Source organism: Fistularia commersonii, chromosome 34, assembly GCF_037954325.1.
Source record: "Fistularia commersonii isolate RoL2024-O1a breed Wild chromosome 34, RoL_Fcom_v1.0, whole genome shotgun sequence".
Classification (NCBI taxonomy): Eukaryota; Metazoa; Chordata; class Actinopteri; order Syngnathiformes; family Fistulariidae; genus Fistularia; species Fistularia commersonii.
In genome coordinates this window covers 10,168,699-10,193,068 of record NC_141317.1, presented here as the reverse complement: position 1 = coordinate 10,193,068, position 24,370 = coordinate 10,168,699, and the positions used below count along the sequence as shown (strand labels likewise).

The 24,370-nt window shown below is 48.0% G+C and overlaps 2 protein-coding genes across 3 annotated transcripts; both read right to left on the bottom strand.

Moving 5' to 3' along the window:
* Window positions 1–839: 839 nt before the first annotated feature.
* cdh26.1 (cadherin 26, tandem duplicate 1) lies at window positions 840–10,330 on the bottom strand. 2 transcript variants are annotated; one of them, XM_086141547.1, is made up of 19 exons: window positions 10,225–10,330; window positions 8,137–8,187; window positions 7,971–8,063; window positions 7,730–7,888; window positions 7,508–7,655; window positions 7,265–7,434; window positions 7,058–7,186; window positions 6,785–6,970; window positions 6,440–6,711; window positions 5,189–5,331; window positions 4,863–5,093; window positions 4,558–4,779; window positions 3,170–3,294; window positions 3,016–3,090; window positions 2,800–2,865; window positions 2,651–2,725; window positions 2,264–2,308; window positions 1,614–1,685; window positions 840–1,459 (listed from the first exon to the last, which is right to left on the bottom strand). In XM_086141547.1, exons 1-19 carry the CDS (start codon window positions 10,249–10,251, stop codon window positions 1,241–1,243), a joined length of 2,508 nt encoding a protein of 835 aa, XP_085997673.1. In that variant the 5' UTR covers window positions 10,252–10,330; the 3' UTR covers window positions 840–1,240. The 2 variants fall into 2 exon arrangements, with proteins under 2 accessions (XP_085997673.1, XP_085997672.1); XM_086141546.1 differs by having other exon boundaries at window positions 6,785–7,186.
* A 6,753-nt stretch (window positions 10,331–17,083) lies between these two features.
* LOC147214573 (uncharacterized) lies at window positions 17,084–24,131 on the bottom strand. The gene is made up of 4 exons (XM_086141778.1): window positions 23,795–24,131; window positions 19,108–19,257; window positions 18,872–19,027; window positions 17,084–18,785 (listed from the first exon to the last, which is right to left on the bottom strand). The coding sequence occupies exons 1-4, from the start codon at window positions 23,826–23,828 to the stop codon at window positions 18,472–18,474; spliced, it is 654 nt and encodes a 217-aa protein (XP_085997904.1). The 5' UTR covers window positions 23,829–24,131; the 3' UTR covers window positions 17,084–18,471.
* Window positions 24,132–24,370: the final 239 nt, after the last annotated feature.

The following is a 24,370-nucleotide window of genomic DNA, read 5'->3' as shown; positions in this document are numbered from 1 at the left end:
GGAGGACGTCGTTTATGATCATCTGTGAAAATTGAACGCAAACCAAGCGGGTTAAGAAGTCGTCCTGTCCCCAGTTATCCCTCGACCTCCTTGTTTTTACCCTGACAGAAAAAAGCTTAGCGATAAGCGTCACCTGCAATGACTTGTTGGAAGAACCACCCCCATGCCGCCCTAAACCCTCGAGCTTACACAACTTTAGCACACCTTGCGCGACTGGATGCATCCCAGTTGTTTCTAGACTGGAAAGTCAAGTCACACCTTTATCATAGAAAATGTGTTTTGAATCCTCACCTTTGAGCAGCTGTGTGTCGTATCTTTGCAACATTCACCTCCCCTTCACTCGCCATCTTAAGTCTGGTTGCACTCGGATAGGGCGCCACCAATCAGGAGCTCCCGCGGTCAGAGTTGCATCCGCGGGGCTTTTCTTTATGGAGTCTTCACATATTCAACATTTGCTCAAGGAGGCACTGGGATTTAGCCCGGAGTTCCTGTCCGCCCTCTACGCTGTTTTGGCGTGAACTTCAGCCGTCAGAGAATGACGAGCGCTCGGCACATTTCTGACAGGTTTTCATCAAAAACTGAGGTGGAGACATCGAGTCTGGAGCTTTTTTTTACAAAATGTCTTCATGCTTTTGTACTCTAAACCACGTATTCTGGACTCGAGGTGGTGGAAGGGCAGGAGCGTAACTCACCCTGGACCGATCCATCACAGGGTCACCTAGATGTTCAAGCGTTCACCCACTCCTTCACATGTCACATAGCGATTCTCTCTCGTTCTACGTCACATAGAGACAAATAACCTTTCACCCTCTCTTGACTAGGCAATTCCCATTCTCCAATGAAGCTCCTCAAAATATTTAATAAAAAATTTTAAACAAAGACACCAAAATAAAATCTTTTGAGTAACAGCTCAACACAAGAGAAAGGCCCTGTCGGAAGCGTGACACAAACCGCCTTGCAATTAATTAACAAACCAAGTGGACACGACCCGCGGCTGGCAGAGACGACGGCGAAACCTCAGCATTTGAAGTAATGCATCAAATCAAAGAAGCAACAGAAAGGATGCAGCGCAAACACACCTCGCCTAAAGGGGACGGCACAAAAAACCCGGCGTGAAACACGAGACGCGTGACATTTTGAGATGACGAAGGGCATTTCGTCGGAACTCGTTCCCCCGCAGAACCGGTATGAGTTTCCCGACCGCCATTACTTGCATGCGGAGTGAAAGAAGTGTCCGGCTTCAGTGTCTGAGGGTCTTTTCATGAATCGTCTCCTGGCAGACGTCCGCCAAGGTCTTGAACTGCGGCTCGAGGTTGTTTAGAAACTGGAAATCGTCCTCCGGGTCGCCGAGTGACAGAGCATCCAAGGAGCGGCTGGTGCTTCCCTGCCCCTCGTAGGCATACAAGTTGGGCCGGCACACCGGGTCGTCTGCAAGCGTCCCGTCCACCACTTTCAGTCTCTGCATTAAAACAGATATTTGTGTATTTTTTACATCGGTCATTCATTACGAAGACAAATGATTCGTTCATTAGGTTTCTTCATAAAATGAAATGAAAAGATAACGCAGTGACGCACAAATGTACCCGATGCTTTTTGTGAAGGTACCCTCTCACCTGATGCATGTAAGCTGCTGTGTGCTGGTTGGGCCACGCTCTGAAACCCTGGTGCTTCAGTAGATGTTCCTGCTGCAGAAACCACATGTTTTAGGTTTCTTCAAAACACCCCAATTATCCGGCGCTGTCGAGCACAGAAGTTAGCGTGCCGGACGGGATGGATTTAGTTGATTATTCCGTTGTTACGTGATGGATAACTAGGACTTATTATAGCACAAGAATCTTCATCTGTTGTCGTCGGTGGAGGTTGTCGGTCATCAGAGTCACGGTTCATCAACCGCACTTCTTCTCGTATCAATTCTGGGGTTGGTGGATGTTCCACGTTTAGACGGTTCGCTACGTTAATGAGCTGTTTTGCAGAAACGAGGTTGGATCGCTGAACCGAAGGTACGAATTCCGGAGCCTCATCTGAGTTAGAATTTGAGCAGGTACTTGTACAGCTACAGTTTGAAGTGTGTGAAGCAAAGGAAACCCGTTAGCCCACCGGGCTCAGGCTTAGATCTCCGGGTGGTTTGCAACGGAGTCCGGTTGCCATCTGTTATTTTACAAGGATCGTCGTATTTGAAATTTCCCCCCATTGTCCCGTCATAAAAAACACCTCCGTGCAAATTCCTGAAGCCAAATGTTTTTGCAAATGCTGAGTATCTTACCTGGCTGCTGCTTGTGTTGTTTGAGGCCCATGAAGAATACTGAAACTAGAAAATGTGTGTTCATTCATTATCAATTACAATGAAAAAAACAACAAACTTACAAGAAGCCCGGATATCAACTTTAATTCAGACCTACAGCCAGAATAGATCTGAGGCGTTTCTATCACAAGTTACAAACTAGAGGTTATGGCACCACCTTGTGGATTAACACCCCCCCCTTCACACACACACACACACACACACACACACACACACACACACACACACACACACACACACACACACACACACACACACACACACACACACACACACTGGACACACCCTCAGCTACAATGTGATGAGTCATCAGAGGCGTGTGGTGTGATGGCAGCAGAAATCACTCACGTTGGACTGCAGCGTTCCATCTCGCAGGGTTCCCTTCTCGCCCTGCGCCCTCATCAGACTCATGCCGGACGCATTCTGGGAAAGGTTTGCATCACCATTAAAAGCGCACGTCACGTGCAGAAGCGACAGAAGCGAAGAACGCTACCGACCCTGTTAAAGCCTGGGCTGCTGTAGAAGTTCATGGCCTTGGACATGACCGGAGCCGCATAGGACCTCTGGAGAAGCAGCGACAAAAAAAGGGGTTTACGAGGATAAGATGGTTCCAAATGAAGCGATCGCGTTCATCCGGTGCTACGATTGAACCGCAAGACGATACGAAAGGCCTCCGGCGATGTGATGGCAGGGAAGGCAGAGCCGAGACGTACCTGCATGGAGCCCAGGATGGGGCCATCTGTCCTGTCCAGGCCGTTCATGTGGTTCAGGAGCACCTCGGGGGTGGTCTGCAAGGGGGAAAGGACCAGGGTTACGCCTTGCAGAAGCTTTAAAACCCCCGATGTTAGACGCATGATATGAAGTCACCTTGCACGCAGAGCCTCCTGCTTCTTGGTTGTACTTTATCAAGGTTTGATTCCCCTCATCGTCCAACATGGGAATGTTCCTCAGGTCCTTTTCTCCACACTTGCATATAATGATGAGTAACAGCACTGCAGGCGCAAATTGGAAAATATGAAATCATATCATCAGAACTTGAAGACCTTGTATATATGTGTATATGTATTCATATACAAATACATATATGTATGTATACACGCACACACACACACACACACACACACACACACACACACACACACACACACACAGTCAAAATGAAAATCATTCTTGTCTTAAGGGTAAGATTCATTTCGGGCTTGACTAGAAATATGCACACAAGATACGAAACTACATATAAATTACTGACTATACACAAATTACTGTATAAACCAGATTTTATGTCTTTATGACTTGTATACTAATCATATATGTGTGTGTGTAAATATATATCTCTATATCTATGTATACAGATATATATTATATCTGATTTTTGAAGGGACAACTGAGAAGTTGTTGCAAACCTTACGAACACAGTCAAAACGAAAATCATTCGACTACATCTAAACCATATTGATGACTTATATATTTATGTATTTATGACTTATACTATTCATACACACACACACACACACACACACACACACACAAAGTCAAAACGACAATCATTTGTTGACTATATACATAAACAGAAATGTGTACATGCAAGTACAAGATCTTTTTCTCCTTTCGTCTTTTCCCTTCTAAATCACTGTATAACCATATATTTATGACGTATTTATGCATTTATGAAATAAACTATTCATATGTATGTGTGTGAGCATACATTTATTTGTTTGTTTGTAAATGTATGTATCTACACACAGTCTTTATGTGTATATATAATTCCTACGTTGATGCTATCCAGTTTATCTTCCACCGTGAAGATGCAGCTGTTGTTAGGACAAATTAATAGTGAGTTAAAGCAGGTTTGGAGGCGCTCACTGCTCTTTGTCTTCAAATGTTTTGTTTTTTAGCCTCCTGTCGTGTGTTAGCATCGCGGTATGTGCTAGAATTAGTAATGGAACGGATTTCTGATGGTCTGGACGTGGACAGCGGAGGGATAGTGAAGATCTGGGATACTGAGGTTGGAGCTGCCGGGCAGAAGGTCTAGATGAAGACCAGAGAGGAGCTTTATGGATGGAGGGTTGGAGGACAGGGAGTTAGTTTGGAGTGGGAGGAGAGGGTTAGCAGGAGGCAGATGATTAGCTGTGGAGACCTCTGATGGGAGCATCCCAAAGGAATTAAGAAGGCTGTTTGGAGAATGCTAGATCTTTGTAAAGTACAACTGCTTTCCACGGCCTTCCAGATGGATCGCGGCGGATAGTTTTACTCACACAGAAACAGGAGCATCGCCGCGATTAGGAGTCCGATGAGGTCTTTTCCGAGGCCGTAGGAGATGGGCTTTTTGTCCCGGCACACCTCCTTGTCCTCGCAGTCACAGACAGTCACGTGGACGACGTCACGCCCCACCTCGCCCTGTTGGTCCTGGATCAGCAAGGGCACGGAGTAATTCCCGTACTGGAGCTCTTTCAGGCTAACGAGTCCGGCTTTCTCGCCTTTTGAAGGACAGACAGAGACGGATTTGAAGCTTCTATCGGTAAAGGCTGGTGTTCGGCGAGGAGAACCGAAGTGCACCGACCAAAAGCAGGGTCGAGTTTCCAGTGTTGGTCCAGATCTGTTCCGTCGCCGTCCAAATGGAAGGTGAAGGGTCCGCTGAACGGGTGGGCGTCGTCGTCCTCCGCCGGGACCATGACCTTGTCCGCCTTGTTCCAGCACATGACCAGGCTGCTGTTGGCCACCTTCGGCTGGTTGTCGTTGATGTCTTTCAGGTTGACCAGCACGGTGCAGGTGCCCGTGGCTGGAGGCTCGTCTTGGTCACCGCCAAAACAAAACACGCGGTTATGCTCAGAACATCTCCATGGTGACACCAGAAGAGGCACGTATGGGCCCGTGGACCCGACCTACCGCTGTCTATCGCACACATCACGATTTTGTAAACGTTGTCCTGAACAAAGGGTGACTCTCGGTCCATTTTTTTTATGGAAGTGATGGCTCCCGTCTTTTCATCGATCTTCACAAAGTCGGCCGGATCCTCCACCAGCACGTACCTGACGATGGAGGTGACAGATTTTATCTCATTTTTGAAGGGACAACCGAGAAGTTGTTGCAACCCTGGAGTGATGAGCTGGACAGCAACAGAGTGAAGCAGCACTCAGATGTTCAGCTTCTGTTTCTCCACCTATTGAATGGTGACAATGACTAAGAATAAGAAGAAGGACAACTTTATTTATCCCGAAGGAAATTGTTGTGCCAGAGTTTCAAGTAAAACATAACAATAAGAAATAATAGTAGGAAATTGTATAAACAGTATAAAAAAGGGGGGAGAATAAGAAATACAAATAAAACTTTGAAGTGTCAAAGTCAAGATTAGAAAGTGTTTTAAGGTCATAAAATGTACAAAGATTTTGAGATTCCCTGCGGCTGAAGAGTGAGGAATTAAAAAGTCTGGTAGCCTCAGGTAGGAAAGACCTCCTGTGGCGTTCAGTGGAGCTCCTTGGGAGAGCATGGGTGCACCTGGACAGCCGAGGAGCCCAGGAACTCCAAGACTGGGTCTTTTTACGGTTCCATGGGAACTGGTGACATCGGTGCACCTCATAAGCCACGCCGTTTACCCGTTACGTCTTACAGAGTGACGGTTTCAAAACTACGGTGGTCTCTGGTCAGATGTTTTCTTGGGCAAAATGGACAGAAATGGAGTGTTAAAAAGCTCAGAGATCTTTTGGTCTGCTAGGCTACAGAGGGCTTTACTGGGCTCACTGAGGAACATCTATGTTTTTGGCCAAAATATGTCTGGACTTTGCTTTCAGCTAACAGGGTTCCTCAGAACATTGCAGGGAGAAGATAGAAACACTCTGATAGTCCACGGTTGTTATTCTACAAGACTGTGGCAGCCTCCACCTCCATGGGGTCCATTTCCTCTTCTTCTTCTTTGGTTCGTTTTGGAGTTTGGAGCTTAAAGTGTCGGGTCTACCGTGGCTGCTGACCTCCCGTGGAGATGCAGAACTAGAAGGTTCCCCTGTAGGAGGCTACTTCCTGGAATGGGATTTTAGACCTAAAGCTCTCAGGACCGAGTTCTCGGAAGTTCTCTGTCCAAAAATGCCTCACCTGGAATCGGGGATGTGGGGTTCAAGGTGAGGATGTGTGTGTGGGACGCACCTGATTTTGGAAACATCCGAGTCAACGTCCGTGACCTTCGGGGTGAAGAGCACCGTCCCCGGCTCCTCCTCTTCCCTTTGGAACATTTGAATGGTGCTCCTCTCGAAGACAGGCGGGTCATTGACGTCAATGACCTTGATTCTGACCGTGGCCGTGTTGGGAGGCGCCGTGGCGGCGCTCTTGCCGGCCTCTTCTCCGCAAACAAACAAAGGTTCCTCATTTTTCACTCCGATGACCAGGTCTTTAAAAGAGGTCCTCTCATAATCCTTCCCCTTGAAGACACCCGCAGAGGCCCGTTAGTGCTCGAGCGGAGCATCGTTGCTTCACGGTGACGAGCACAGTTACCTTGACGACGCTCAGGATACCCTCGTTCGTCTTGGGGTCGGTTTCTAGCTTGTAGTTTCCTTCTTCGTTTCCTTCGACGAAGAAATACTCGGCGCGCCAGCCGGGGGTGTTTGGCGTGTCGGCGTCGTCCACCGCGAACCTCATGACCTCGTCGGTGATGACCATCTCCAACACTTCGCCGTGGTACTGAAACAAAACGGGACATCTTAAACGTGAATGCGGGATTTTCCGGAGCGTTGGCGGAGACAGCGAGAGAGAACGGAAACCGCTTACCGCTTTTTCCCTGAACGTCGGCGCGTGGCTGTTGGAGTCGGTAATGTCGAGGGAGATGACCATGGTGGAGGTGAGCGAGGGCTTTCCGTGATCGTTTGCTTGCAGGATGATTTTATAGTTCTGGAATTTCTGAAACGGTTGAGAATGCAGGCGGCGTGATGAATCGTCGCGCACGACGACCAAAATCTGTGTGACATGTATGCTCACGTCGTAGTCGAAACACCCTTTGAACGTGAGCTGCGGGATTTTGTCCTTGGTGTGCTCCACGTCGATCTCGGGGCTCCGAGGCTCCTGTGAGACCACGCGGAGGGTGAAGCTGGAGTTGGGCGAGTTGGGCTTGTCGAGGTCCACCACCTGGATCTGAACCGGCAGGTAACCTTGGAGACGATGGGAACGGGTTTGAAGCCATAACTGCTTCACATCGGTGACGGAGTTCTTGCGGTCGCTCACCTTCTCCCGTGTTCTCGCTCACGTTTGCTCTGATCACCGGACGTAAAAACTTGGGCGCGTTGTCATTGACGTCCATGATTTCAACGTCGAACGCCAGTTCCTTGTCTATCTTTTTGTCGGTGTGTTTGTCAAAGACATTGAAATTGATCTGCGGACGGAGACGTTTCGTTAGAAGATCTTCAAGGAGTCCATAAGAAATCCGCGTGCGGAAAAGCTCCTCACGTGGAATAAGCTGTGCTGCTCCCTGTCGACGGTGCGGTGGGCGAAGACGACGCCGGTCTCGGGGTCGATGGAGAACACGCCCACCGGCTCCTGCGTGACACCCATGCCGGTGATCTCGTATCTGTGGTCGTTTTCTTTTTTCGTTTTGTCGTTGAACATCTAGTCCAGAAGAAACAGCCAGGCGGTTATTCCCGACCGCGATCCATCTATGTTACGTCACAACGGCAGCCGGGAGACCGACCTTGGAAACCTCCTTGGGGAACGGCCCCGGGTCTTCCTCCACCACCTCTATCGTGGACAGAACCCATACCCGTTTGGAACGCGCCAGGAGCTCCTGCCGGACAACGGGGTGAAACACAATCGGACGACGGAATCGGAGCGTTCGCGGCGGCGGACGAGTCGCTCACCTGCTTGCCGTGGCCCGTGGGGAATCTGCCGAGAACCAGGAAGGCCAACACCTGCAAAGAGAAACGTGAGGACGCCGACCGGAGCTCCAGCCCTGCTCCTCGGAGGTGGAGTCGAGGCGTCACTCCTGCCTCTGCGGCCAATCTGGCGCCGCCCGCCGATTCACGAGATTCTTTTTAAGTTGGATTGCACTGGCAGCAAATCGAGCTTGAACAGATTTATGGCGTAACGAACCGTCGAGAACCTTCCGTTGAGCAGGAACTCGGTGTCGGCCTCCCATGTGGGGTGAGAGTTCTGCACTGCCAGGCTTCTGCTTGAACCTCCAGGTTCTCCGGGTTCATCTCACCGTCCAAAAACATGCAAGTCATGCGTGTCTTTACTCATCTGCACTTTTTTCTTAACTCTGCTCAACTTGACGGAAGTGCCCTACTTATTAGCTATTCATTTATTGACTCATAATCATTATTATTTTTATTATTCATTAATTTGAATGAATTAATTTTTTTAAAATATTTTTTTATTTTCATTTCATATTTTCATTTATTCACTCATAATCATTATTATTTTTATGATTCATTAATTTTATCAATGAATGAATTAATTTTTTTTAAATATTTTTTTAAATTTTCATTTCAGATTTTCATTTATTCACTCATAATCATTATTATTTTTATTATTCATTAATTTCATCAATGACATTTTTTTAAATATTTTTTCTAGCTTTAATGACTGAAATTTAAAAAAAAAAATTTTTTTAGCTTTAACCATCATGAAGATATTTATCTTTCCAGGAAAAAATTAAGCAGACGTACTTCCTCAGACCTTTACGCTTGATTTCCGTGTAGCCTTCTTTTTGCCACGTCCACCTTATATCTCTATCTCTATCGCTCTCCCTCTTCCTTGCTTTGGACTTTCAGAAACAAAAACCCAACGGTTGGATTTTTGTGACAGTTTCCTTGATCAATTCAAGTCAACTTGTCCATCTAACTTCTTGGGAAATCTGTTTTCCAAACTAGTCATGTTCAGCCGGTCCTCCATCGCTTTTTTAGTTTTTGTTCTTGAGCCGCCATTTCAAATGAAGTTGGACAAAACTCACCAGTAAATTGTGTTCATGGTACAGGATTTTATAATAATAATAATTATTATTATTATTATCAAGCGCTTTTCATCAAAGTTAAATGCAGTAAGTAGGACTCCGAGGAGGAAGTGCTGACCACTGCGCCACCCGTAAGGGCGAAGGGCAATAAGAAGGTTCACAATAAAACAGTTAAACTCAGCAACAGAACTTGAGACACGTAAACAACAGCAGAGCAAGATTTGGGGTGCAGAACCTCAGGAGCAGCTCGCTATCGGGAGGGAAGCTGCTCAACCACGTTGGCGCACAAGCAAAGGCCTCTCAGGGGCATAGAAGTCCCGAAATGGGAACGCGTTGCTCGGCCGGGCAACCGGGACTTCACCGTATCAGATAAGCAAGAAGCTGCGACACATTTTGGCTGTTCTATCGACGGAGAGCGATAGCTAGGTGGCTGCCCTAGAGGCTGGCACCGGACTTGTATGCTCCACTTCTAGGGGTCTTTATTTCTGCTGATTAGGAGCGCGTGATGGATGGTGTTTCTTCTCTGCCCTTTGTATCGTGGTGCGATAGCGGCTATGTTCTGGACATGCGTTGACAAAGTTAGAAGAAGATTCATCTCTCCTCCATCCTAATTTCTGACTCTTAGCGAGAAAGCTCACGACACGAGATGCCCTGCTCTGTTATTTCAAAGGATAAACATTACATGTCACAACGGATGTGGACTAGGAGTTCCAGGCCACGCGGTCCCTCGTGGACCCACACCTTGTACTCTCTGCTAGTTCCTTCAGGTCCCAGCAGTTTCACCTTCACACCCAGTACATTGTCGTCTTTAAGGAAAGCAAACTAAATGTTTGCTCAGTCTCTTGCGGCCACGAAAGGAACGAAGAAGCTCTACACACCTGGAAGTACCCGGAACTAAAATACGGTAAATCGTAAACGGGTCGATGAATCGAGCAAAAATATTCGTCTGGGAAAAGGAAAACAAAAAAAAACAAACGGGTAGCGTTGGACTCACGGGATGAAGCAGGCAAACAGTCCTCATGACGATCCTCTCGGCTCAATATCCTCCCCGTGAATGTTCCGCAGCCTGGGAGCTCTGCTGAATGTAGCCTTCAGCGCCGGCAGCAGGTTGGTTGACTTTGAGATAATGGAAGGGGCGTGTTTTGCGGGCAACAGTTATGCACGCTGTACTTTTACCTGGTCCTTTGTGTAGTTAGCGATCTACTCCATCTGTATTCCGGGTGTCGTCGAGATTTACGAGCTCATTCTTCTCGGTGGATCTCTGCGTTTTTGCTCAGGGGAAGAAGAAACAAGGCTGGGCTGGCGGTTTGCACCTCGGGTTCGCCTCCGATTCAGAGTCCGCCATCAAGACGTTGACGGCGTTATTGTCGTCCTCTCCCGTGTGTGTGTTTGTCGGTATCGGTTTCATAACAGGCCAAAAAATTTGAATGTAATCCACGCAGGCCCAGACAGAGACCTATGGAGTTAGTTGTGGAGGCATCAAGGAAGCGTCAGGCTTTTGGATCAAATCAGACGTGCTTCAGATAACAGCGTGAGCGCCGAAGGGCATGAAGTTCCCATCTATTGGGATGCCTATCGGTGTCGGACAGCAACCCAAAATCCACTTGCCATCTCGGATCCAGGAGGAGCACTTTAGAGAAGGTAGCAAGAAGGAACAAGTGAAGATAGAGAGAGGTTGCAGAGATAGTGGGATGTTGGTCTTTGGTTATTGATGTCGGGATGTTTGGGGCTTCAACCCTCAGGGGGAAATCCAGGTTTCTTAGTGACGGCATGAGGGTGAAGGGATTACGGTTAGTGTGTTGAAGAGTTGACGGACGTGAAGTTAGTTGGTGTGAGACAGATAAGAGTATCAGGTGGGATGGAGGAGGTGGATTGGCTTCCTGACGGGAGCAGCCAAAAGGAAAGTTCAAGGCCTTTTTGGAGACTTTTAATGAGTGGAAATCCCTCTCTCCCTCATATAAAAGGGTGATTAAGCCGGCAATAATTAGACTTCCTGGAGTGTGAACTGATCACTCCTTGGATGTTGGCATGTGACTGCTCAGCAGCGGCAACAACATGAGCTGATCCTTCGTCCGAGCCGCGTATCGAGCAGGAAGCCCCGGAATTTATCTGTCCACGACAACAGATAAATTCTTTTCGCCGGATTAGAAGAAACCGGTCGTAACAAGAAATTTGCAAATATGTCTTTGATGGCCTAATCCTCACCTGGCAGCCTTCCACAGATTGCTGCCTCATTAAAGTGTTTTGTCAAATCCCTTCTAACCTTGCTCACAAATCCCCGAACAGAAGTCCGATGTGCCGGCCACGGACACATCGGAGGGGACACCGGTGGTCCAAGACGTGTTCAGATGTTTTCTGTTTTGCCAAACATGTCACCGGGTTGTTGTGGCTTGAGATGTTTTCCCCTTGCGCTCTGCAACCTATCCAATATCATGGCTTCATGAGAAATCACCCGTGTCATAGGAACCTGCTGGGAGTCGGCGAGGAGGTCAGATTACGAAGACACTTTGCCAAACCCGGTAGATCACCACAATGCGGGTAGAGGAAAAGCGATCCGAGGCGCAGCTTGTCGTGTTATTAACGTCATTAAAGTCCATAATGCGTCTGTAAGTGAAGGGTCTGGCATCCTGGCCGAAGGACAAGGTGGAGTCCGGCTACAGCAAGAAGTGTGCAGTGGTCCAACCAGGAGGTCCTCGCCCTCCGGGTCCTGGACCGGCCCCAGTTTCGGGCCTTTTTATAACGTGCCACACAGAAGGGAGAAAGGTTTTCTATTTCATTAATGATCTGTGTGGGAGCAGCTAGCCCAGGGCCTCCATCCATTCAGCACCAGCTGGAGTTGTATGCTTTTATGTACCGTATATTTGTTTTCATGGCAGCCATATCATCTCCTCTTTGTAACCACCACACCCTCGAAAGCCTCGCATCAAACCAGTCCACGGCTGAAAATACAAAACCAAACCAAAAAGGGTTTCCCACTGCTGGTCCCACCTATTGGCACCTTCTGATGGCTTGCGAGCCGCCGCCCAATGGAGGCCTCGCCCTTAATTATTGCCAGTGTCAACATCAAATCAACAAACAAACAAATCAAAACAACATGGGGATGAGGACTGGAGGTCATCAGGGGGACACAAAGAGCTGATGGTATTCCAACCATCACTGAGTGTTGTTAGAGGAACCAGGGTATTTGGGCTTTAACCAACTAAGTCGACCCAGCGGGCACTTGGCGACAGGAGCGAGGAGATGTTTGTGGCTATAGAAACTTTCCAGCTCCAGCGGAGGCATCCTTCAATCAGAGAGAAGGGAGGACAGAAAGTGTGATGGATGGATTTGACCTGAGGGTTGGGAGGGACGGGAACTGACGATCCCATGCTACTAATACCGGTAGCGCCAACAGCTACGTGCTAATAGCCGACGCGATGCAAGAACGGCTTTAACGTTCGTAAGCGGACGGCTGCCGAGATGCCGCAGCAGATCCGGAAACCTTGAAAACGAGATTGAGCGAGACCTCGGAAGAAGATAGGGGCTTCCTATCGTGGGACGATAAAGGGAGAGGAAGGAATCCAACAAGCAAAATGCATCATGGGATATCCTTTAAAGGCGTACGCAGGGTTAAACTTGTCGAGCCTAAGGCTAACTATAAACTTCCCCTAAATGGAAGGTTGCGAGTCGAGTGTGAAACAAAACGAGGCTCTCAGATGGAGACCCGCAGATTTTCCCACAGGTGCCGAGGCTGTTTTCCGGAATTCCTTCTCAGACACTGGGCGGGAGTGGTAAAGTGGGATCGGGCTGCAGGAGAGCTGGTGTCTAAGAGGCCGCTAAACCTGATCGCTCGAACACAGTCGCACAAACCAGCGTAATTATAACAACATTACCGCTGAAAGTATGCGGCGCTTGAGAAAACCTGGCCAAGAGTTTTCTTCGCCGCCAGCCTCGGTGTTTCTGTGAGCCCAGTCACGCACAGCAGTTTTTCCCCCAAAGGCAAGATGCCGCTTTATTTACGGATCAAACCTCGACGGCAGGACGAGGTCGCCGAAGCAGGCGGAGAGATTTTCATGGATCGGGTTGTGCAAGTCCACGCCGGAGCTCTGGCTGCGGACGCTTTGCGAAAGGATCCGCCTTTGACACTGAGGAGATTTATTCACACACACCTGTTTGATCGCCTCCGCTGCCAACAATCACAGCAGGACCGATTCATCATTTCTCTGCACAAACATTTATCACTGAGATTTGAATGACAGAACTGGCTTCTGCACTCAGATAAACACTCCTCATTGGCAACGTTTGAATTGAAGAGTTTGAAAAGAAATACCGGCAGCACATGTGAGAAAAAATTCAGTCCCAGTCTAGACGGCATCGGCTCCTGCCGACAACGCATTCCCCGGGACCGTATCCATCCCATAATGCACAGCAGCGCTGAGTAGTTAAAAAACAGCTTCTACGTGAGCCAAAAAAAAAGAAAAAAAACTGTTGCCATTCCAAAATTCAAATAACAATTATACAGTAATAATTATAGGCGTATTACCGTAGTGTACTGATTATTATCTTAAAATATTTATAATAATTTAGTGTTATTATATATTAATGATAATTCTTGTTCTTATAAGATAAGATAAGATAAGATAAGATAAGAACAACTTTATTAATCCCGAAGGAAATTGTTGTGCCAGAGTTACAGAAAATATAACAGTAATAAATAATAAAAAAGAAAAAGGCAGAATTAGAAAGAAAAATAAACTATAAAGTGTCTCAGTGAAACTATAAAGTGTCTTAGTAAACAAGTGATAAAACTATAAGTGTCTTGGTAACAAGTGAGGTAAGGAGTGCACAATAGTATGATAAAAGGAAAAATTGTAGTGTAGCTGTTATGAAATGAAATATTGCACAGTTCTGCGTATTGCACAGAATTATTGGATAATAATTATTGGATTTATTGGAATAACAATAACAGCAATTATATACTTATTATTATAGTATACTTTTTATCATAATTATTTTCATTGCTATTAATAGTACATGCTATACTATAATAATAATGAATGTACTATGTTAATAATACTATGTTAATAATGAATAATAATTACTATTAGATTTATTGTAACAGTAATAATGATTATCGTGAAGATACTTACAATAATAATTATTGATAATAATATGCGTAATATTATAAAATAATAATCATTTATTATGATGGACTCATCAAAAATAATAATAATTAATCTTATAATAATTATAGTCTTTATTGTTGTTTGAATTGTTGCTGTTTGCATTGTGGTTGGAATAAAAATTACAGCAAAATGACAAAATTGAATAAAAAATCATCAATTTGAATACTAATAATAATAATTATTATTATAATATAAATTATCCCCTGCACACCCACTTTTCCAGCGAAATTTTTGATGCTATTTTTACAATCCCTGGCAGACACCGCCGGCCCGTTCAGGCCCGGAAACAAAGCTGCCCTTTACCTAGAGACGTCGGCGTGCACGTTGGGAAACGAGCACCTGGACCTCAAAGTGAATATGTCGTATATGTAATTGGAAAAATGGCGTCTCTGCTCGGCTCTTCCCGCCGCTCGCCAAACCTCGGGAGTGTTGAACAAACACAATCACGCAGGGAAAGGTTTGGGTAAAGGTTTGGGTCGAGCAGGTTTCTGCAAACAGACGTCCTCTGCGGGGGAGAACGTTGGCGAATCGGCCATCCTGTCATAACAAGACAAGTAGCGACACTAACCTCTGACTGCTCGACAAGTTAATTCACATTTGCCTTTTGTTGGTATTAAAAATGTTATTCTCAGTCTCTTGCTAAACCCGGGGCCGCGAATAACTTGGCTCGTTTCTCCTTCCTCGTAAATCAGGAGTTTGAAAACAAAAGCGGACGGGTTCTGTGTTCAATTGTTTCACTTGTCGTCAACATAATGGCTAACTGACATTCTCTTCATTCTGTCCTTTTTCTCCCAACCTGCAATTACAGTGGATAACAGTAAAATCCGCAGACTGCAGGCTCGCCTTCGCGACGCCAGAAAAACCTGCCGCAGCCAGAGGATATATCAGTAAACGGGCGCCTGTCATACCATAACGTCATTGCATCCAATTTGGACGTTTTACAAGTCAATTTGCCGCAGCACGGAAGCGACAACTATACAGTTGTAGCAGTTTTATTAGTAGACGTGGAATTGCAGGAATAGTTTGCAGAGCAGGCGTCTCTCCAAGAGTCTCTCCGGCGTCTTCATGTGTCCTCGGACAAGCTTTGGACTTCCGCAGTTTCTCCCGATGACGGTGTGTTTCCAGGCCTGCACGGCATCGCTGTGTGAGTTTGTGTGCGAATGTGATACGATGGAAAGGACTTTGGAGCAGCAAGGTGATGGAAGTGCTGGAAGTGCTAGTAGAAGTGGTCAGCAGAGGCAGGAGAGGCCGGGACTCACTGGACAGTATTGGAAAGAAAAACAATGGCAAATGAAAAATAGAATGAGATGGTTCTATTTATCAGCGATTCACACTATAAAAGGTATTTTTCATTTCACTTCACCAGTTTTAGATTGTTTTCTGCCGCCGACTGCTGAGCCTCAACGTAGATTGTGCAATGATGCTCCGCACGAAGAATGCATTGCTGCCTCTGTATGTCGCTTTTAAAATGTTTAAACACTTTTGCTAGATGAACTACATTTCCAAACTAGTGTTTTTTATGTCAACAACTACAGGACTGTCTCAGAAAATTAGAATATTGTGATAAAGTTCTTTATCATCTGTTATGCAATTTAAAAAAAACAAAAATTACTTTTTCATGATATTCTAATATTTTTGAGATAGGATTTTTGAGTTTTCTTAAGATGTAAGCCACAATCAGTAATATTAAATAATAAAAGGCTTGCAATATTTCCAGTTGATTTATAAAGAATCCAGAATGTATGACATTTTTTGTTCTTGTAATTGCATAACAGAAGATTATTTTCTGAGACAGTCTTGTTGAGTTTCTTGTGCTGAGCATTCATACAACGGCTGCCAAGAGCCACGAGGTGAGGCAGGCAGGTCTCCTGCCTCACTGCAGGGGGCGCTCCTGATTCCAGGGATTCTTCTTGCGACTCCTCGGCTTGTTTGGTGAATAACCTGCTCTTTGGGGTTCATATGTTTGGAAATGTAACCTCACCGCACGTCCCAGGACCCAGTTAGATGCGTGAATTGTCTGAAATCGTTTGCTGTCGGCCAATCAGGACAGCTTTTACTGACCGATCTGCCCCCAGAATAGCCTGGTCCCAAGGACCGGCAGCACGGATAAGAATCAATGGAATACTTTTTAAAGTTTTGTTTGTATCATCTGTTATTTCGGAGTCTGTGTTTTGGGATACTTCGAGTGCTTGACAAAGTCGTTGGTACTTTATGAGCGAAAGCGACAGCTTTGATTCTGAATCTGGGTTTTCCAAGAGCGGGTCAAATGTCTTAGAGGAAGTGCACGCTCGTGATGCAAGTCCAGGGCAGGAGACCGACGTGGAGGAAAGGCGGTCCAAAGGCCAACCGTGGATCCTTTTGAAACGGTCGAAACACCCGAGCGAGCCCGTGCGACCTCACGCTTCAGCTGGTTTGCATTCTCGGGACGGGGACAGATGGAGGGAGATGCAGGAATTAGCCGTTTCTGACTTTGCTGCACGGACACACCGGCGGCGTGGCGGTACGACTCGTCGAACCGGATGGTTTGAAATGTTGACAGAAGAGCTGCATTAGTTTATCGCTAATAAGTAGAATTGAGGTCATGTATGTTATTACGTCGGGTTTCCTTGATGGACGAACCGCGGCAGTAAAATTAAACGTTATTCCAAGATTGAGTCATAAAAATGAAGGTCAAGCTAAATCCTTTGGTTAATGTTTTCTTTCCTGGATGCCGAACATCCGCTTTATTTCCCGCCGTCCCTGCAGTCCACCGCAGTCCACCGCAGTCCACCGCAGGCAAGGCAAACCTCATGCTAACATACAACATCACACCGCAGGGATTGTTCTTCCTTCATGAACCACGTGTTGAGTTGTTATGCATCCGTGAAACCCCGCATATAACCCGGATTACATCACCCGGCTTTATCTCCATGTGATTGTTGTAAATCTTGCAAAGGAAGGGAGGGTGAGGGGTGGGAGCACAGTTTTCATCTGCATAGTTCAGTGATGCAACACTGTCAGGTGGCAAATATGTACATATATACAAAGAAAATACCGTACCAGAGGAGGAGGGGGGAGCTAACAACAACACGGCATGCAACACGGCACTTTTGCACATGCACCTGGCGATATTTGGTCACATTTCCAGAGGAAACACACCTTCTCTTTGGGGTCTGGAGGCTTCGCGGCCTCTTATGAGTGAGGAACGTGAGGAGGTGCACGACAGGCGAGCACCATTGAGCTCCTCCACGTCCAACCCCGCCTCCGAACGGGGATTCGGCGGTTCTTTACGGGGATCGGTATTGATATTTTTAACCGCCCGGAGTATCTGGGCCGCAACAACAACGAGCCGCAGAGCAGGGCAGGGCGTGCCGACCAAAACAAACAGAGCGCGCAGGAATCCTGGCTTTCATTGGAATCTGGCTTTTACTAAATAATCTTGTCCCTTCAGGGGTCACAGACGATCCAGCCCTGGTCTCTGGATCCTCCGCTCTCACACCAGCTACCTTCATATCCTCTCTCACGACCTCCATATATCTTCTCTTTATCAAATAATAAGAATGATCATATTATCAATCATTATTATGATTATTATTGTGGTTTTTTTTTTTAATATCATACCGCAGTATACCTCATCGGGAACAATAATAAAAATAATGATAATAATAATTACTATTATTATGATCATGATGATAAATGACGCTACATTATGTTACATATTACTATTATTACTATTTTTTTCATATGATTTCTCACCCCAGCTTCCTTGTCACAAGGCACAAACGTTACGCCGACCTCTCAAAGGTCTGGGGAATTAAAAGATTGTTGATATCTTCATGCTGTTATCCTTCCATCCCGGAGATGGAGCTCAAAGCGATCTCGCCACTTCCTCATTGTACTTTGTACTTAGAACCCGTAGAATATACTGTTTGTGTATTTATCTGTAAGTGGGACAAAATTGCAGAGGTTTTCTTTCCATTTCCTGTGAGAAATATTTTCATTTGCAAAGAGAAGAAACTCCTTGTTTCTACGTAACCGGACACTCGGAAGGTAAACCATGCGAGGGATTCTATCGGGCAGCGAGCGCCATCTAGTTTCTATGACGACGTGAGCTCTCGGTGTCGCCCCTCCTCTTCGTCGTCCTCCTCCTCCTCCGTCTCTTCTTCCCGTGTTTGTGGAACGGAGGTGAGCAGCAGAGTGTCGGCGTGGACCTCCTCGTCGTCCGACTGGATCACGGGCGTGTCGGCGCCGCCGCCGCCGCCGCCGCTGGTGTCGCTGGAGGCCGAGGACGTGGAGGACGCGCGGGACTTGGATCCTCCGTGGACCTCGTTTTGCCTCTTCAGCGGCTGCCGCACTCGGTAGACGACCTCGGCGTCCTCGTCTTCTTCTTCCTCCTCTTCCTCCTCGGCCTCTGCAAGCAGCGCCGGGAGAACATCCCTCCGTTAATCGCCGAACCCCGCCGGGAATAACAATAGGCTTTTCCGCCCGTTGCCGCACCTGGCAGCGGAGACGCCAGCACCGCCTCCTCGGCGCCGGAGCCCGAACCCGAGTTCAGAAACACGTCCAGGGCCTCCTGGTCGGAGATGTCCATCAGGTCCATCTGCTCCAGCACGTCCACGTTCACCTCCATGGACGAGATGCTCCCCATGGGAGCTGTTTGTGCGACATTTGAAAGCGACACATCCGTAACAGCTCAATTTGCGACGATCTATCGCGGCGGTTTTGTCACTCACGCTTCCTGCAGTCGATCTGCAGGTGAGCAGAGGGCAGGTAGTTGTCCACGTCGTGCTGGTAGACCTCCTCGAAGAAGCGCTGCCTCTCCCTCAGCTTCAGCTGCTGGGCCGAGTCATTGTCCAGCACCCTTTGGGACACCTCCGTCTCCGCTGCGCAACGTGGAAAAGAAAAAACAAATGAACATCTGAGATGAGGGGACTTTCAGACCGTCGTCAGCGTGGGATTCAAAAGCGAAAACGGGAAAACAGAGGCTTCCTGCTTTTTTAAAAGAAAAACAAATAGAAGCAAAATTCGGAGATGGGATTTATGCCGGCGTCAGGTTCGGCGTGCGGAGCAGAAGCTGGCGGCAGGTTTCTGGAGCACCGAGACCTGCCGACGAACCCACCGCTGCAGAAGCAGCATCTGGTGATGAAAGACCGGGCCGGCGGTGAAAAGACGCTGACAAAAAGTGCAGCTACATGCAAAAGACGCGCTCTCTGTTAGCATCACAACGCAGCTGCCGCACAAATACCAGCAACTCTTGGCGTCTTTGACGGCCTTCATTCTGACGTTCATTCAGACGTCGACCGCGTTGTGACGTCAACAACAACAACAACAACAGCCCACGAGTGAAAAGATTTTTTTCAATTTCATATAAAGCCAGGAAAAGTAGATATTATCGACGATAACGTCAATAACGTGTCGGTAACAGCGGATGCAAGAACTGAAAAATTCTCCTTCTTGACGACAAACCGTGACATTTATAAGGAATAAAAATAACGTAATGCTGTCGACCTTTGTTTCTTAACTCGGCTCCAGTATTAACTTTGGTTGTGTAATTGTACCAATCGTACTGTACACACCCCCCACCCCCGAACACACAGTCAACCTCCTCCCACTGGGCTGCAAGAGCTGACACTTTGACTCATGTCATCCGCCTGTGTGTGCGTGTGTGTGTGTGTGTGTGTGTGTGTGTGTGTGTGTGTGTGTGTGTTTTCATTCCAGCTGCAAGTGAGAGTGCAAGAGAGTGTTTACCATGAGCACGCCCTGTTGCTGTGCTGGATGTCCATTGTTCACCCCCTGTGTGTGTGTGTGTGTGTGCGACATTTGACAGAATTGTACACCACCACTCGTGTGCACGAGAGATGTGTGTGTGTGTGTGTACAAGAGGCGGACGTGGATGTGCACTGACATGCCGCTGTGCAATGGATAATGATGCGCAGTGGCGGCCGGGTCGCGCTACGGTTATATAAAAGGTAATGCTGGATGCCGGGGGGGTAAACGTATAGTCACCGTGGCGACGAGGCTCCTGATGAGGACACATTTTACATAAAACCAGATTCTGGCCCCTCTATCTTCACTCTTGCCCCGTCTCCTCCTCAAAAACCTAAATCCACGCAGCCAATCGGAGGCCTCGTGTTCCTGCGTGGGCGCTAACACATGCGTGTGAAGCCGTGACTCATCCGGTGACCTCTGAGTCTGGAGACGAGTAGGAGGCCTCCGTGCAAAGGTTGTGTGTTTATTATGGAGATGCGTCTCTGCAGGGGAATCCCCCCGCTCTGTTATCAGCCGGGCAGAAGCTAATCAGCTCCGAGCGCCGTCCTTCCGTTTTCTAACTCGATCTGGGCTGATAGCGGCGAGTTAGATGAAGACGGGTCGCAGCGGGAGGGATGTGCCGCAGGTCGTCGGAGGGACGGCGACCATCTGCGCCGCCGTTTGGGCCGCGGGGGAAGTTCTGCGACGGGCCGGGCTCGCCCGCCAGGAAGGTGATCGCTGTTGTGGTTTTTTAACGGAGAAGATTAAGTGGGATGCAAGCCTTTGCATGCGCTGGAGGTCGGCGGGAACACGGCCGCTTTAGCATGCATGCAGATATTCCACAACACAGGATGGTTGAAGTGTGTTTGTGTGTGTGTGTGTGTGTGTGTGTGTGTGTGTGTGTTTGTGGGCTGTACCTCAGTCAGCTGCATTCAGGAATATTTCAAACATGCAATGTGGGACAAAAGAAACCACATCGATTGCTTCACTGAACAACGATGAGATGAACAGAGGAGAACAATCAATGAATGGGTCAAATAATAATTATATTCATTCATCGTTCATTCATTCGTCATCGAAAGCAATTCTCCTGCACTCGTTGTCGGGGCTGCAAGAATCATTCCCATCAGTGGGAGGCGGCGTTCACCCCGAACACACAACCGTTCATCCTTTCACACATCATACGGACTTGCAAGCATTCGCCGGACAATGCAGGGTCTCCAATGCAGGTGTTTGGACTGCAGGAGGAACCCGGAGAACCCTGAGGAACCCCACGCAGACCCGGATAGAAGGTGGAGACTCCACACAGGAAGGGAGGAGGAAGCTCTAAGCGCTGCTCCACCGTGCCGCCACAATAATGCACGGTACTCCTAATTCACGGTACAGTCAACCAATCAGAGCAGACGAATTCTCCCCTGGCGTTAGCGTTAGCGTTTAGCAGAATCCCACACGGCGGCCTCTCCTTTTCCCACAGAAACCACAGGTTCTCCACAGAACCAGTGAGGGTTGTGGTCCTTTGAGAAGTTTCCAAGTCACTTGTGATTTGTGTCGCCCCCCTCAGCCCCCCTCGGCCCCCCTCGGCCCCCCTCGGCCCCCCTCGGCCCCCCTCGGCCCCCCTCGGACCCCCTCGGACCCCCTCGGCCCCCCGCCCACAGACCCCTGCTCCGTCTCAGCCCTCGCTGAATCAGAATTACTCCAGGCTTTTCTCTTATGTAACGCCGGCTCCATCCTTCGCCTGCGCGCTAAACGCTGGACTCTGCACTGTGTGTGTGTGTGTGTGTGTGTGTGTGTGTGAGATCTGTGTTTTAGATGAAGAAAGAAAGGAAGGAAGGAAGGAAGGAAGGAAGGAAGACAGAAAAGTTCAGTGTTACGCAACCTGAACCTGCTGTTTGCTGACAGTGATGCACAGCAACTGTAGTATCAGGGATTTAAGGCAGTGTGTTTTGCAAGTGTGCATGACACACACACACACACAAACACACACACACACACACACATAGTCATACACACACACACCACACAAACACACACACACACTGTCAGGAGGACATGGCAGCATGGCTGTGTGTGATGACCTTCATGTACTCAGGCTTAATGCTCCGTCTGATATTAGGAATGAGTGGGTTAAAGAGGTGTGTGTGTATGTGTGTGTTTTTGTGTGTGTGTGTGTGTGTGTGTGTGTTGGCTTAGCCGACGCACATGATTTCTCACCAACAAATCCCTCCTGAGTCGCGGCAGCGGCTGTCAGGTGTGTTTGGGGCCGTGCTGGTCCAGGACCTGCACCGAGGACCTGCACCTCCAGCTGGGTGGGACGTCAGAGAAGCAGGAACAAATGTTCTCATTGAGCCGGAGTCACATGGCGCCGAGGGGGCCGGGGGGGGGTGAGATCCCATGATCATTTTTCTGATTTCACGGAGAAGAAACCCGGCGGAGGGGGGGTGGGAGTCGCGTCCCGTCTGACAGCCCATCTATCTCCAACCCGTCGGGGGGGTGAGGAGGCGACGTTGTCTCCGGCTCGGCTCGCTATAATTCACCACAGAAGTCCATCACGCATAAATCATGTATGGGTGAGATCACGGCGCCACAACAACCCCCCATCACCAGCGGACCCGTCTGTAAACACAAGCTGAGGATCCTAACGGGAGTCTCGTGATCCTCCGGCTGAGGAGGAACCTCCGGGCTCCTGGAGATCACCGACGGCGTGATGGAACCCTCCTGAGAGCCCCACCACCTCCACCGCCACCCCCGAAAATGTGATTTCCACCCACTTCCTCTCTCAGAGCCATTAGGACTCCGGTGGAATGATGGCCTCCGGTGATTCCCCACCGCTCCACATGTAGGCCAATCGAAAAGGCGTCTCTGGCGCCGCCCCCCCCCCCCCCCAAGGCCAGGGCGCGTTTGTGGGCGTATTTAGCAAAAAAAACAAAAACGTAAAAGGACCCGGACGCCGAGGATGTACGAGGGAAACCCGAGTGGATTTGGACGGGATGGAATCCTGCAGAACCGCTTCACAATGTAGCCGGATGCTCACGTGGCCTCCAGGGGGCGCCACACAGCGGAGCATTATATTTACCTTTAATTACATTAAAACTAGGATTAACTCTGAAAATGCACAAACCTCCAATGCATTCAAATGCAGAGAAATGCACAATTAATATCACCTCAAGTTATGGTGCGTGATGACGAGATTATAATGTATTACTGTTATCATTTATTCAATTATTTTCAGGGCTTTTATGTAGCAGTAACAGCTCTATATTGTATTTTAAATTTCTTCCAGGCTTTTCAATCAGGTGACGTGGTATCTTATGATAACAGTAAAATTAATTTCTTTTTAATTGCTGATAGAAGTGTGTATAAAATCCAGCCTTGGGCCACATCGGGTCAAGCCGGCTCAGGAGTTATGGATAAAATCTGGATTATATATTTGCATATTTGTCTGACGCGGCCGGAGGGAAGATTCATCCTCTGCAGGATTGGAAACCAGCTTCTCCTCACAGGAGGGAAACATGCAAAAATGTCAAGTGACCATCGTAAACAAATCCCCCGTGTCTGGAAAAACAGCACATTCCTGAATGCACACACACACACACACACACACACACACACACACACTCTTGTAAGTCTGGGTTAGTGTGAAGCCTCTCTTTTCAAACGGCGTTGTTTACTTACATGCCAGACGCTTGTTGTGGTTGGACGACGACATGATCCGACTGTTTGAGGAGAGAACCGGCCTGTGTGTGTGTGTGTGTGTGTGTGTGTCTGCCTCCTCCGACCCACCACCACCCCCTCGGCTCCTGTCAAGCCTCCAGGACTGGATGCTGGAACGTGGGACGCCCAGTCATCTGCTCATCGCCTCTTCTGACTCGTCACCTCAGCATCCAGAAAACAATCACATCAAGCTTTCCTCTCCTCCTTCGTTCTGTCTTTCTCTCTCTCTCTCTCTCTCTCACACACACACACACACACACTTCTCTGCTTCTTCTGCGCTCACAGAGCTGTGTGGCTCAGGGGATGGAGGGGGTGATAGTGGGCTACGGCATTGTGGCCTGTACCAAGTGGAGATGACGAGGGGGGTCAGCGGGATCAGGAGGAGTGTGAGGGGTTTTTACGTAATGGTTTGGAACGTACCAGTGGGAAAACCCTCCGGTCTCACACACACACACACACACACAGAAAAGCTTGCTTTTAGATGGAGCGGTATTTTCAGCAGGCGTGTTAATTGGAATTCAGCGTGATTATGGGATG

What these genes read in the sequence shown, in the direction of transcription:
- cdh26.1 (XM_086141546.1), bottom strand. Translation starts at nt 10,251, where the DNA reads ATGAGGACTGTTTGCCTGCTTCATCCC. An exon ending in CTGTTTGCCTGCTTCATCCC is followed by an intron (nt 8,188 to 10,224) that starts GTGAGTCCAACG and finishes TTCTCTTTGCAG; the next exon opens with GTGTTGGCCTTCCTGGTTCT. An exon ending in CAGGAGGCTCTGCGTGCAAG is followed by an intron (nt 3,091 to 3,169) that starts GTGACTTCATAT and finishes TCCCCCTTGCAG; the next exon opens with ACCACCCCCGAGGTGCTCCT.
- LOC147214573 (XM_086141778.1), bottom strand. Translation starts at nt 23,828, where the DNA reads ATGTCGTCGTCCAACCACAACAAGCGTCTGGCAT. An exon ending in GCAGATCGACTGCAGGAAGC is followed by an intron (nt 19,028 to 19,107) that starts GTGAGTGACAAA and finishes TCGCACAAACAG; the next exon opens with CTCCCATGGGGAGCATCTCG. An exon ending in GCTGGCGTCTCCGCTGCCAG is followed by an intron (nt 18,786 to 18,871) that starts GTGCGGCAACGG and finishes CGCTGCTTGCAG; the next exon opens with AGGCCGAGGAGGAAGAGGAG.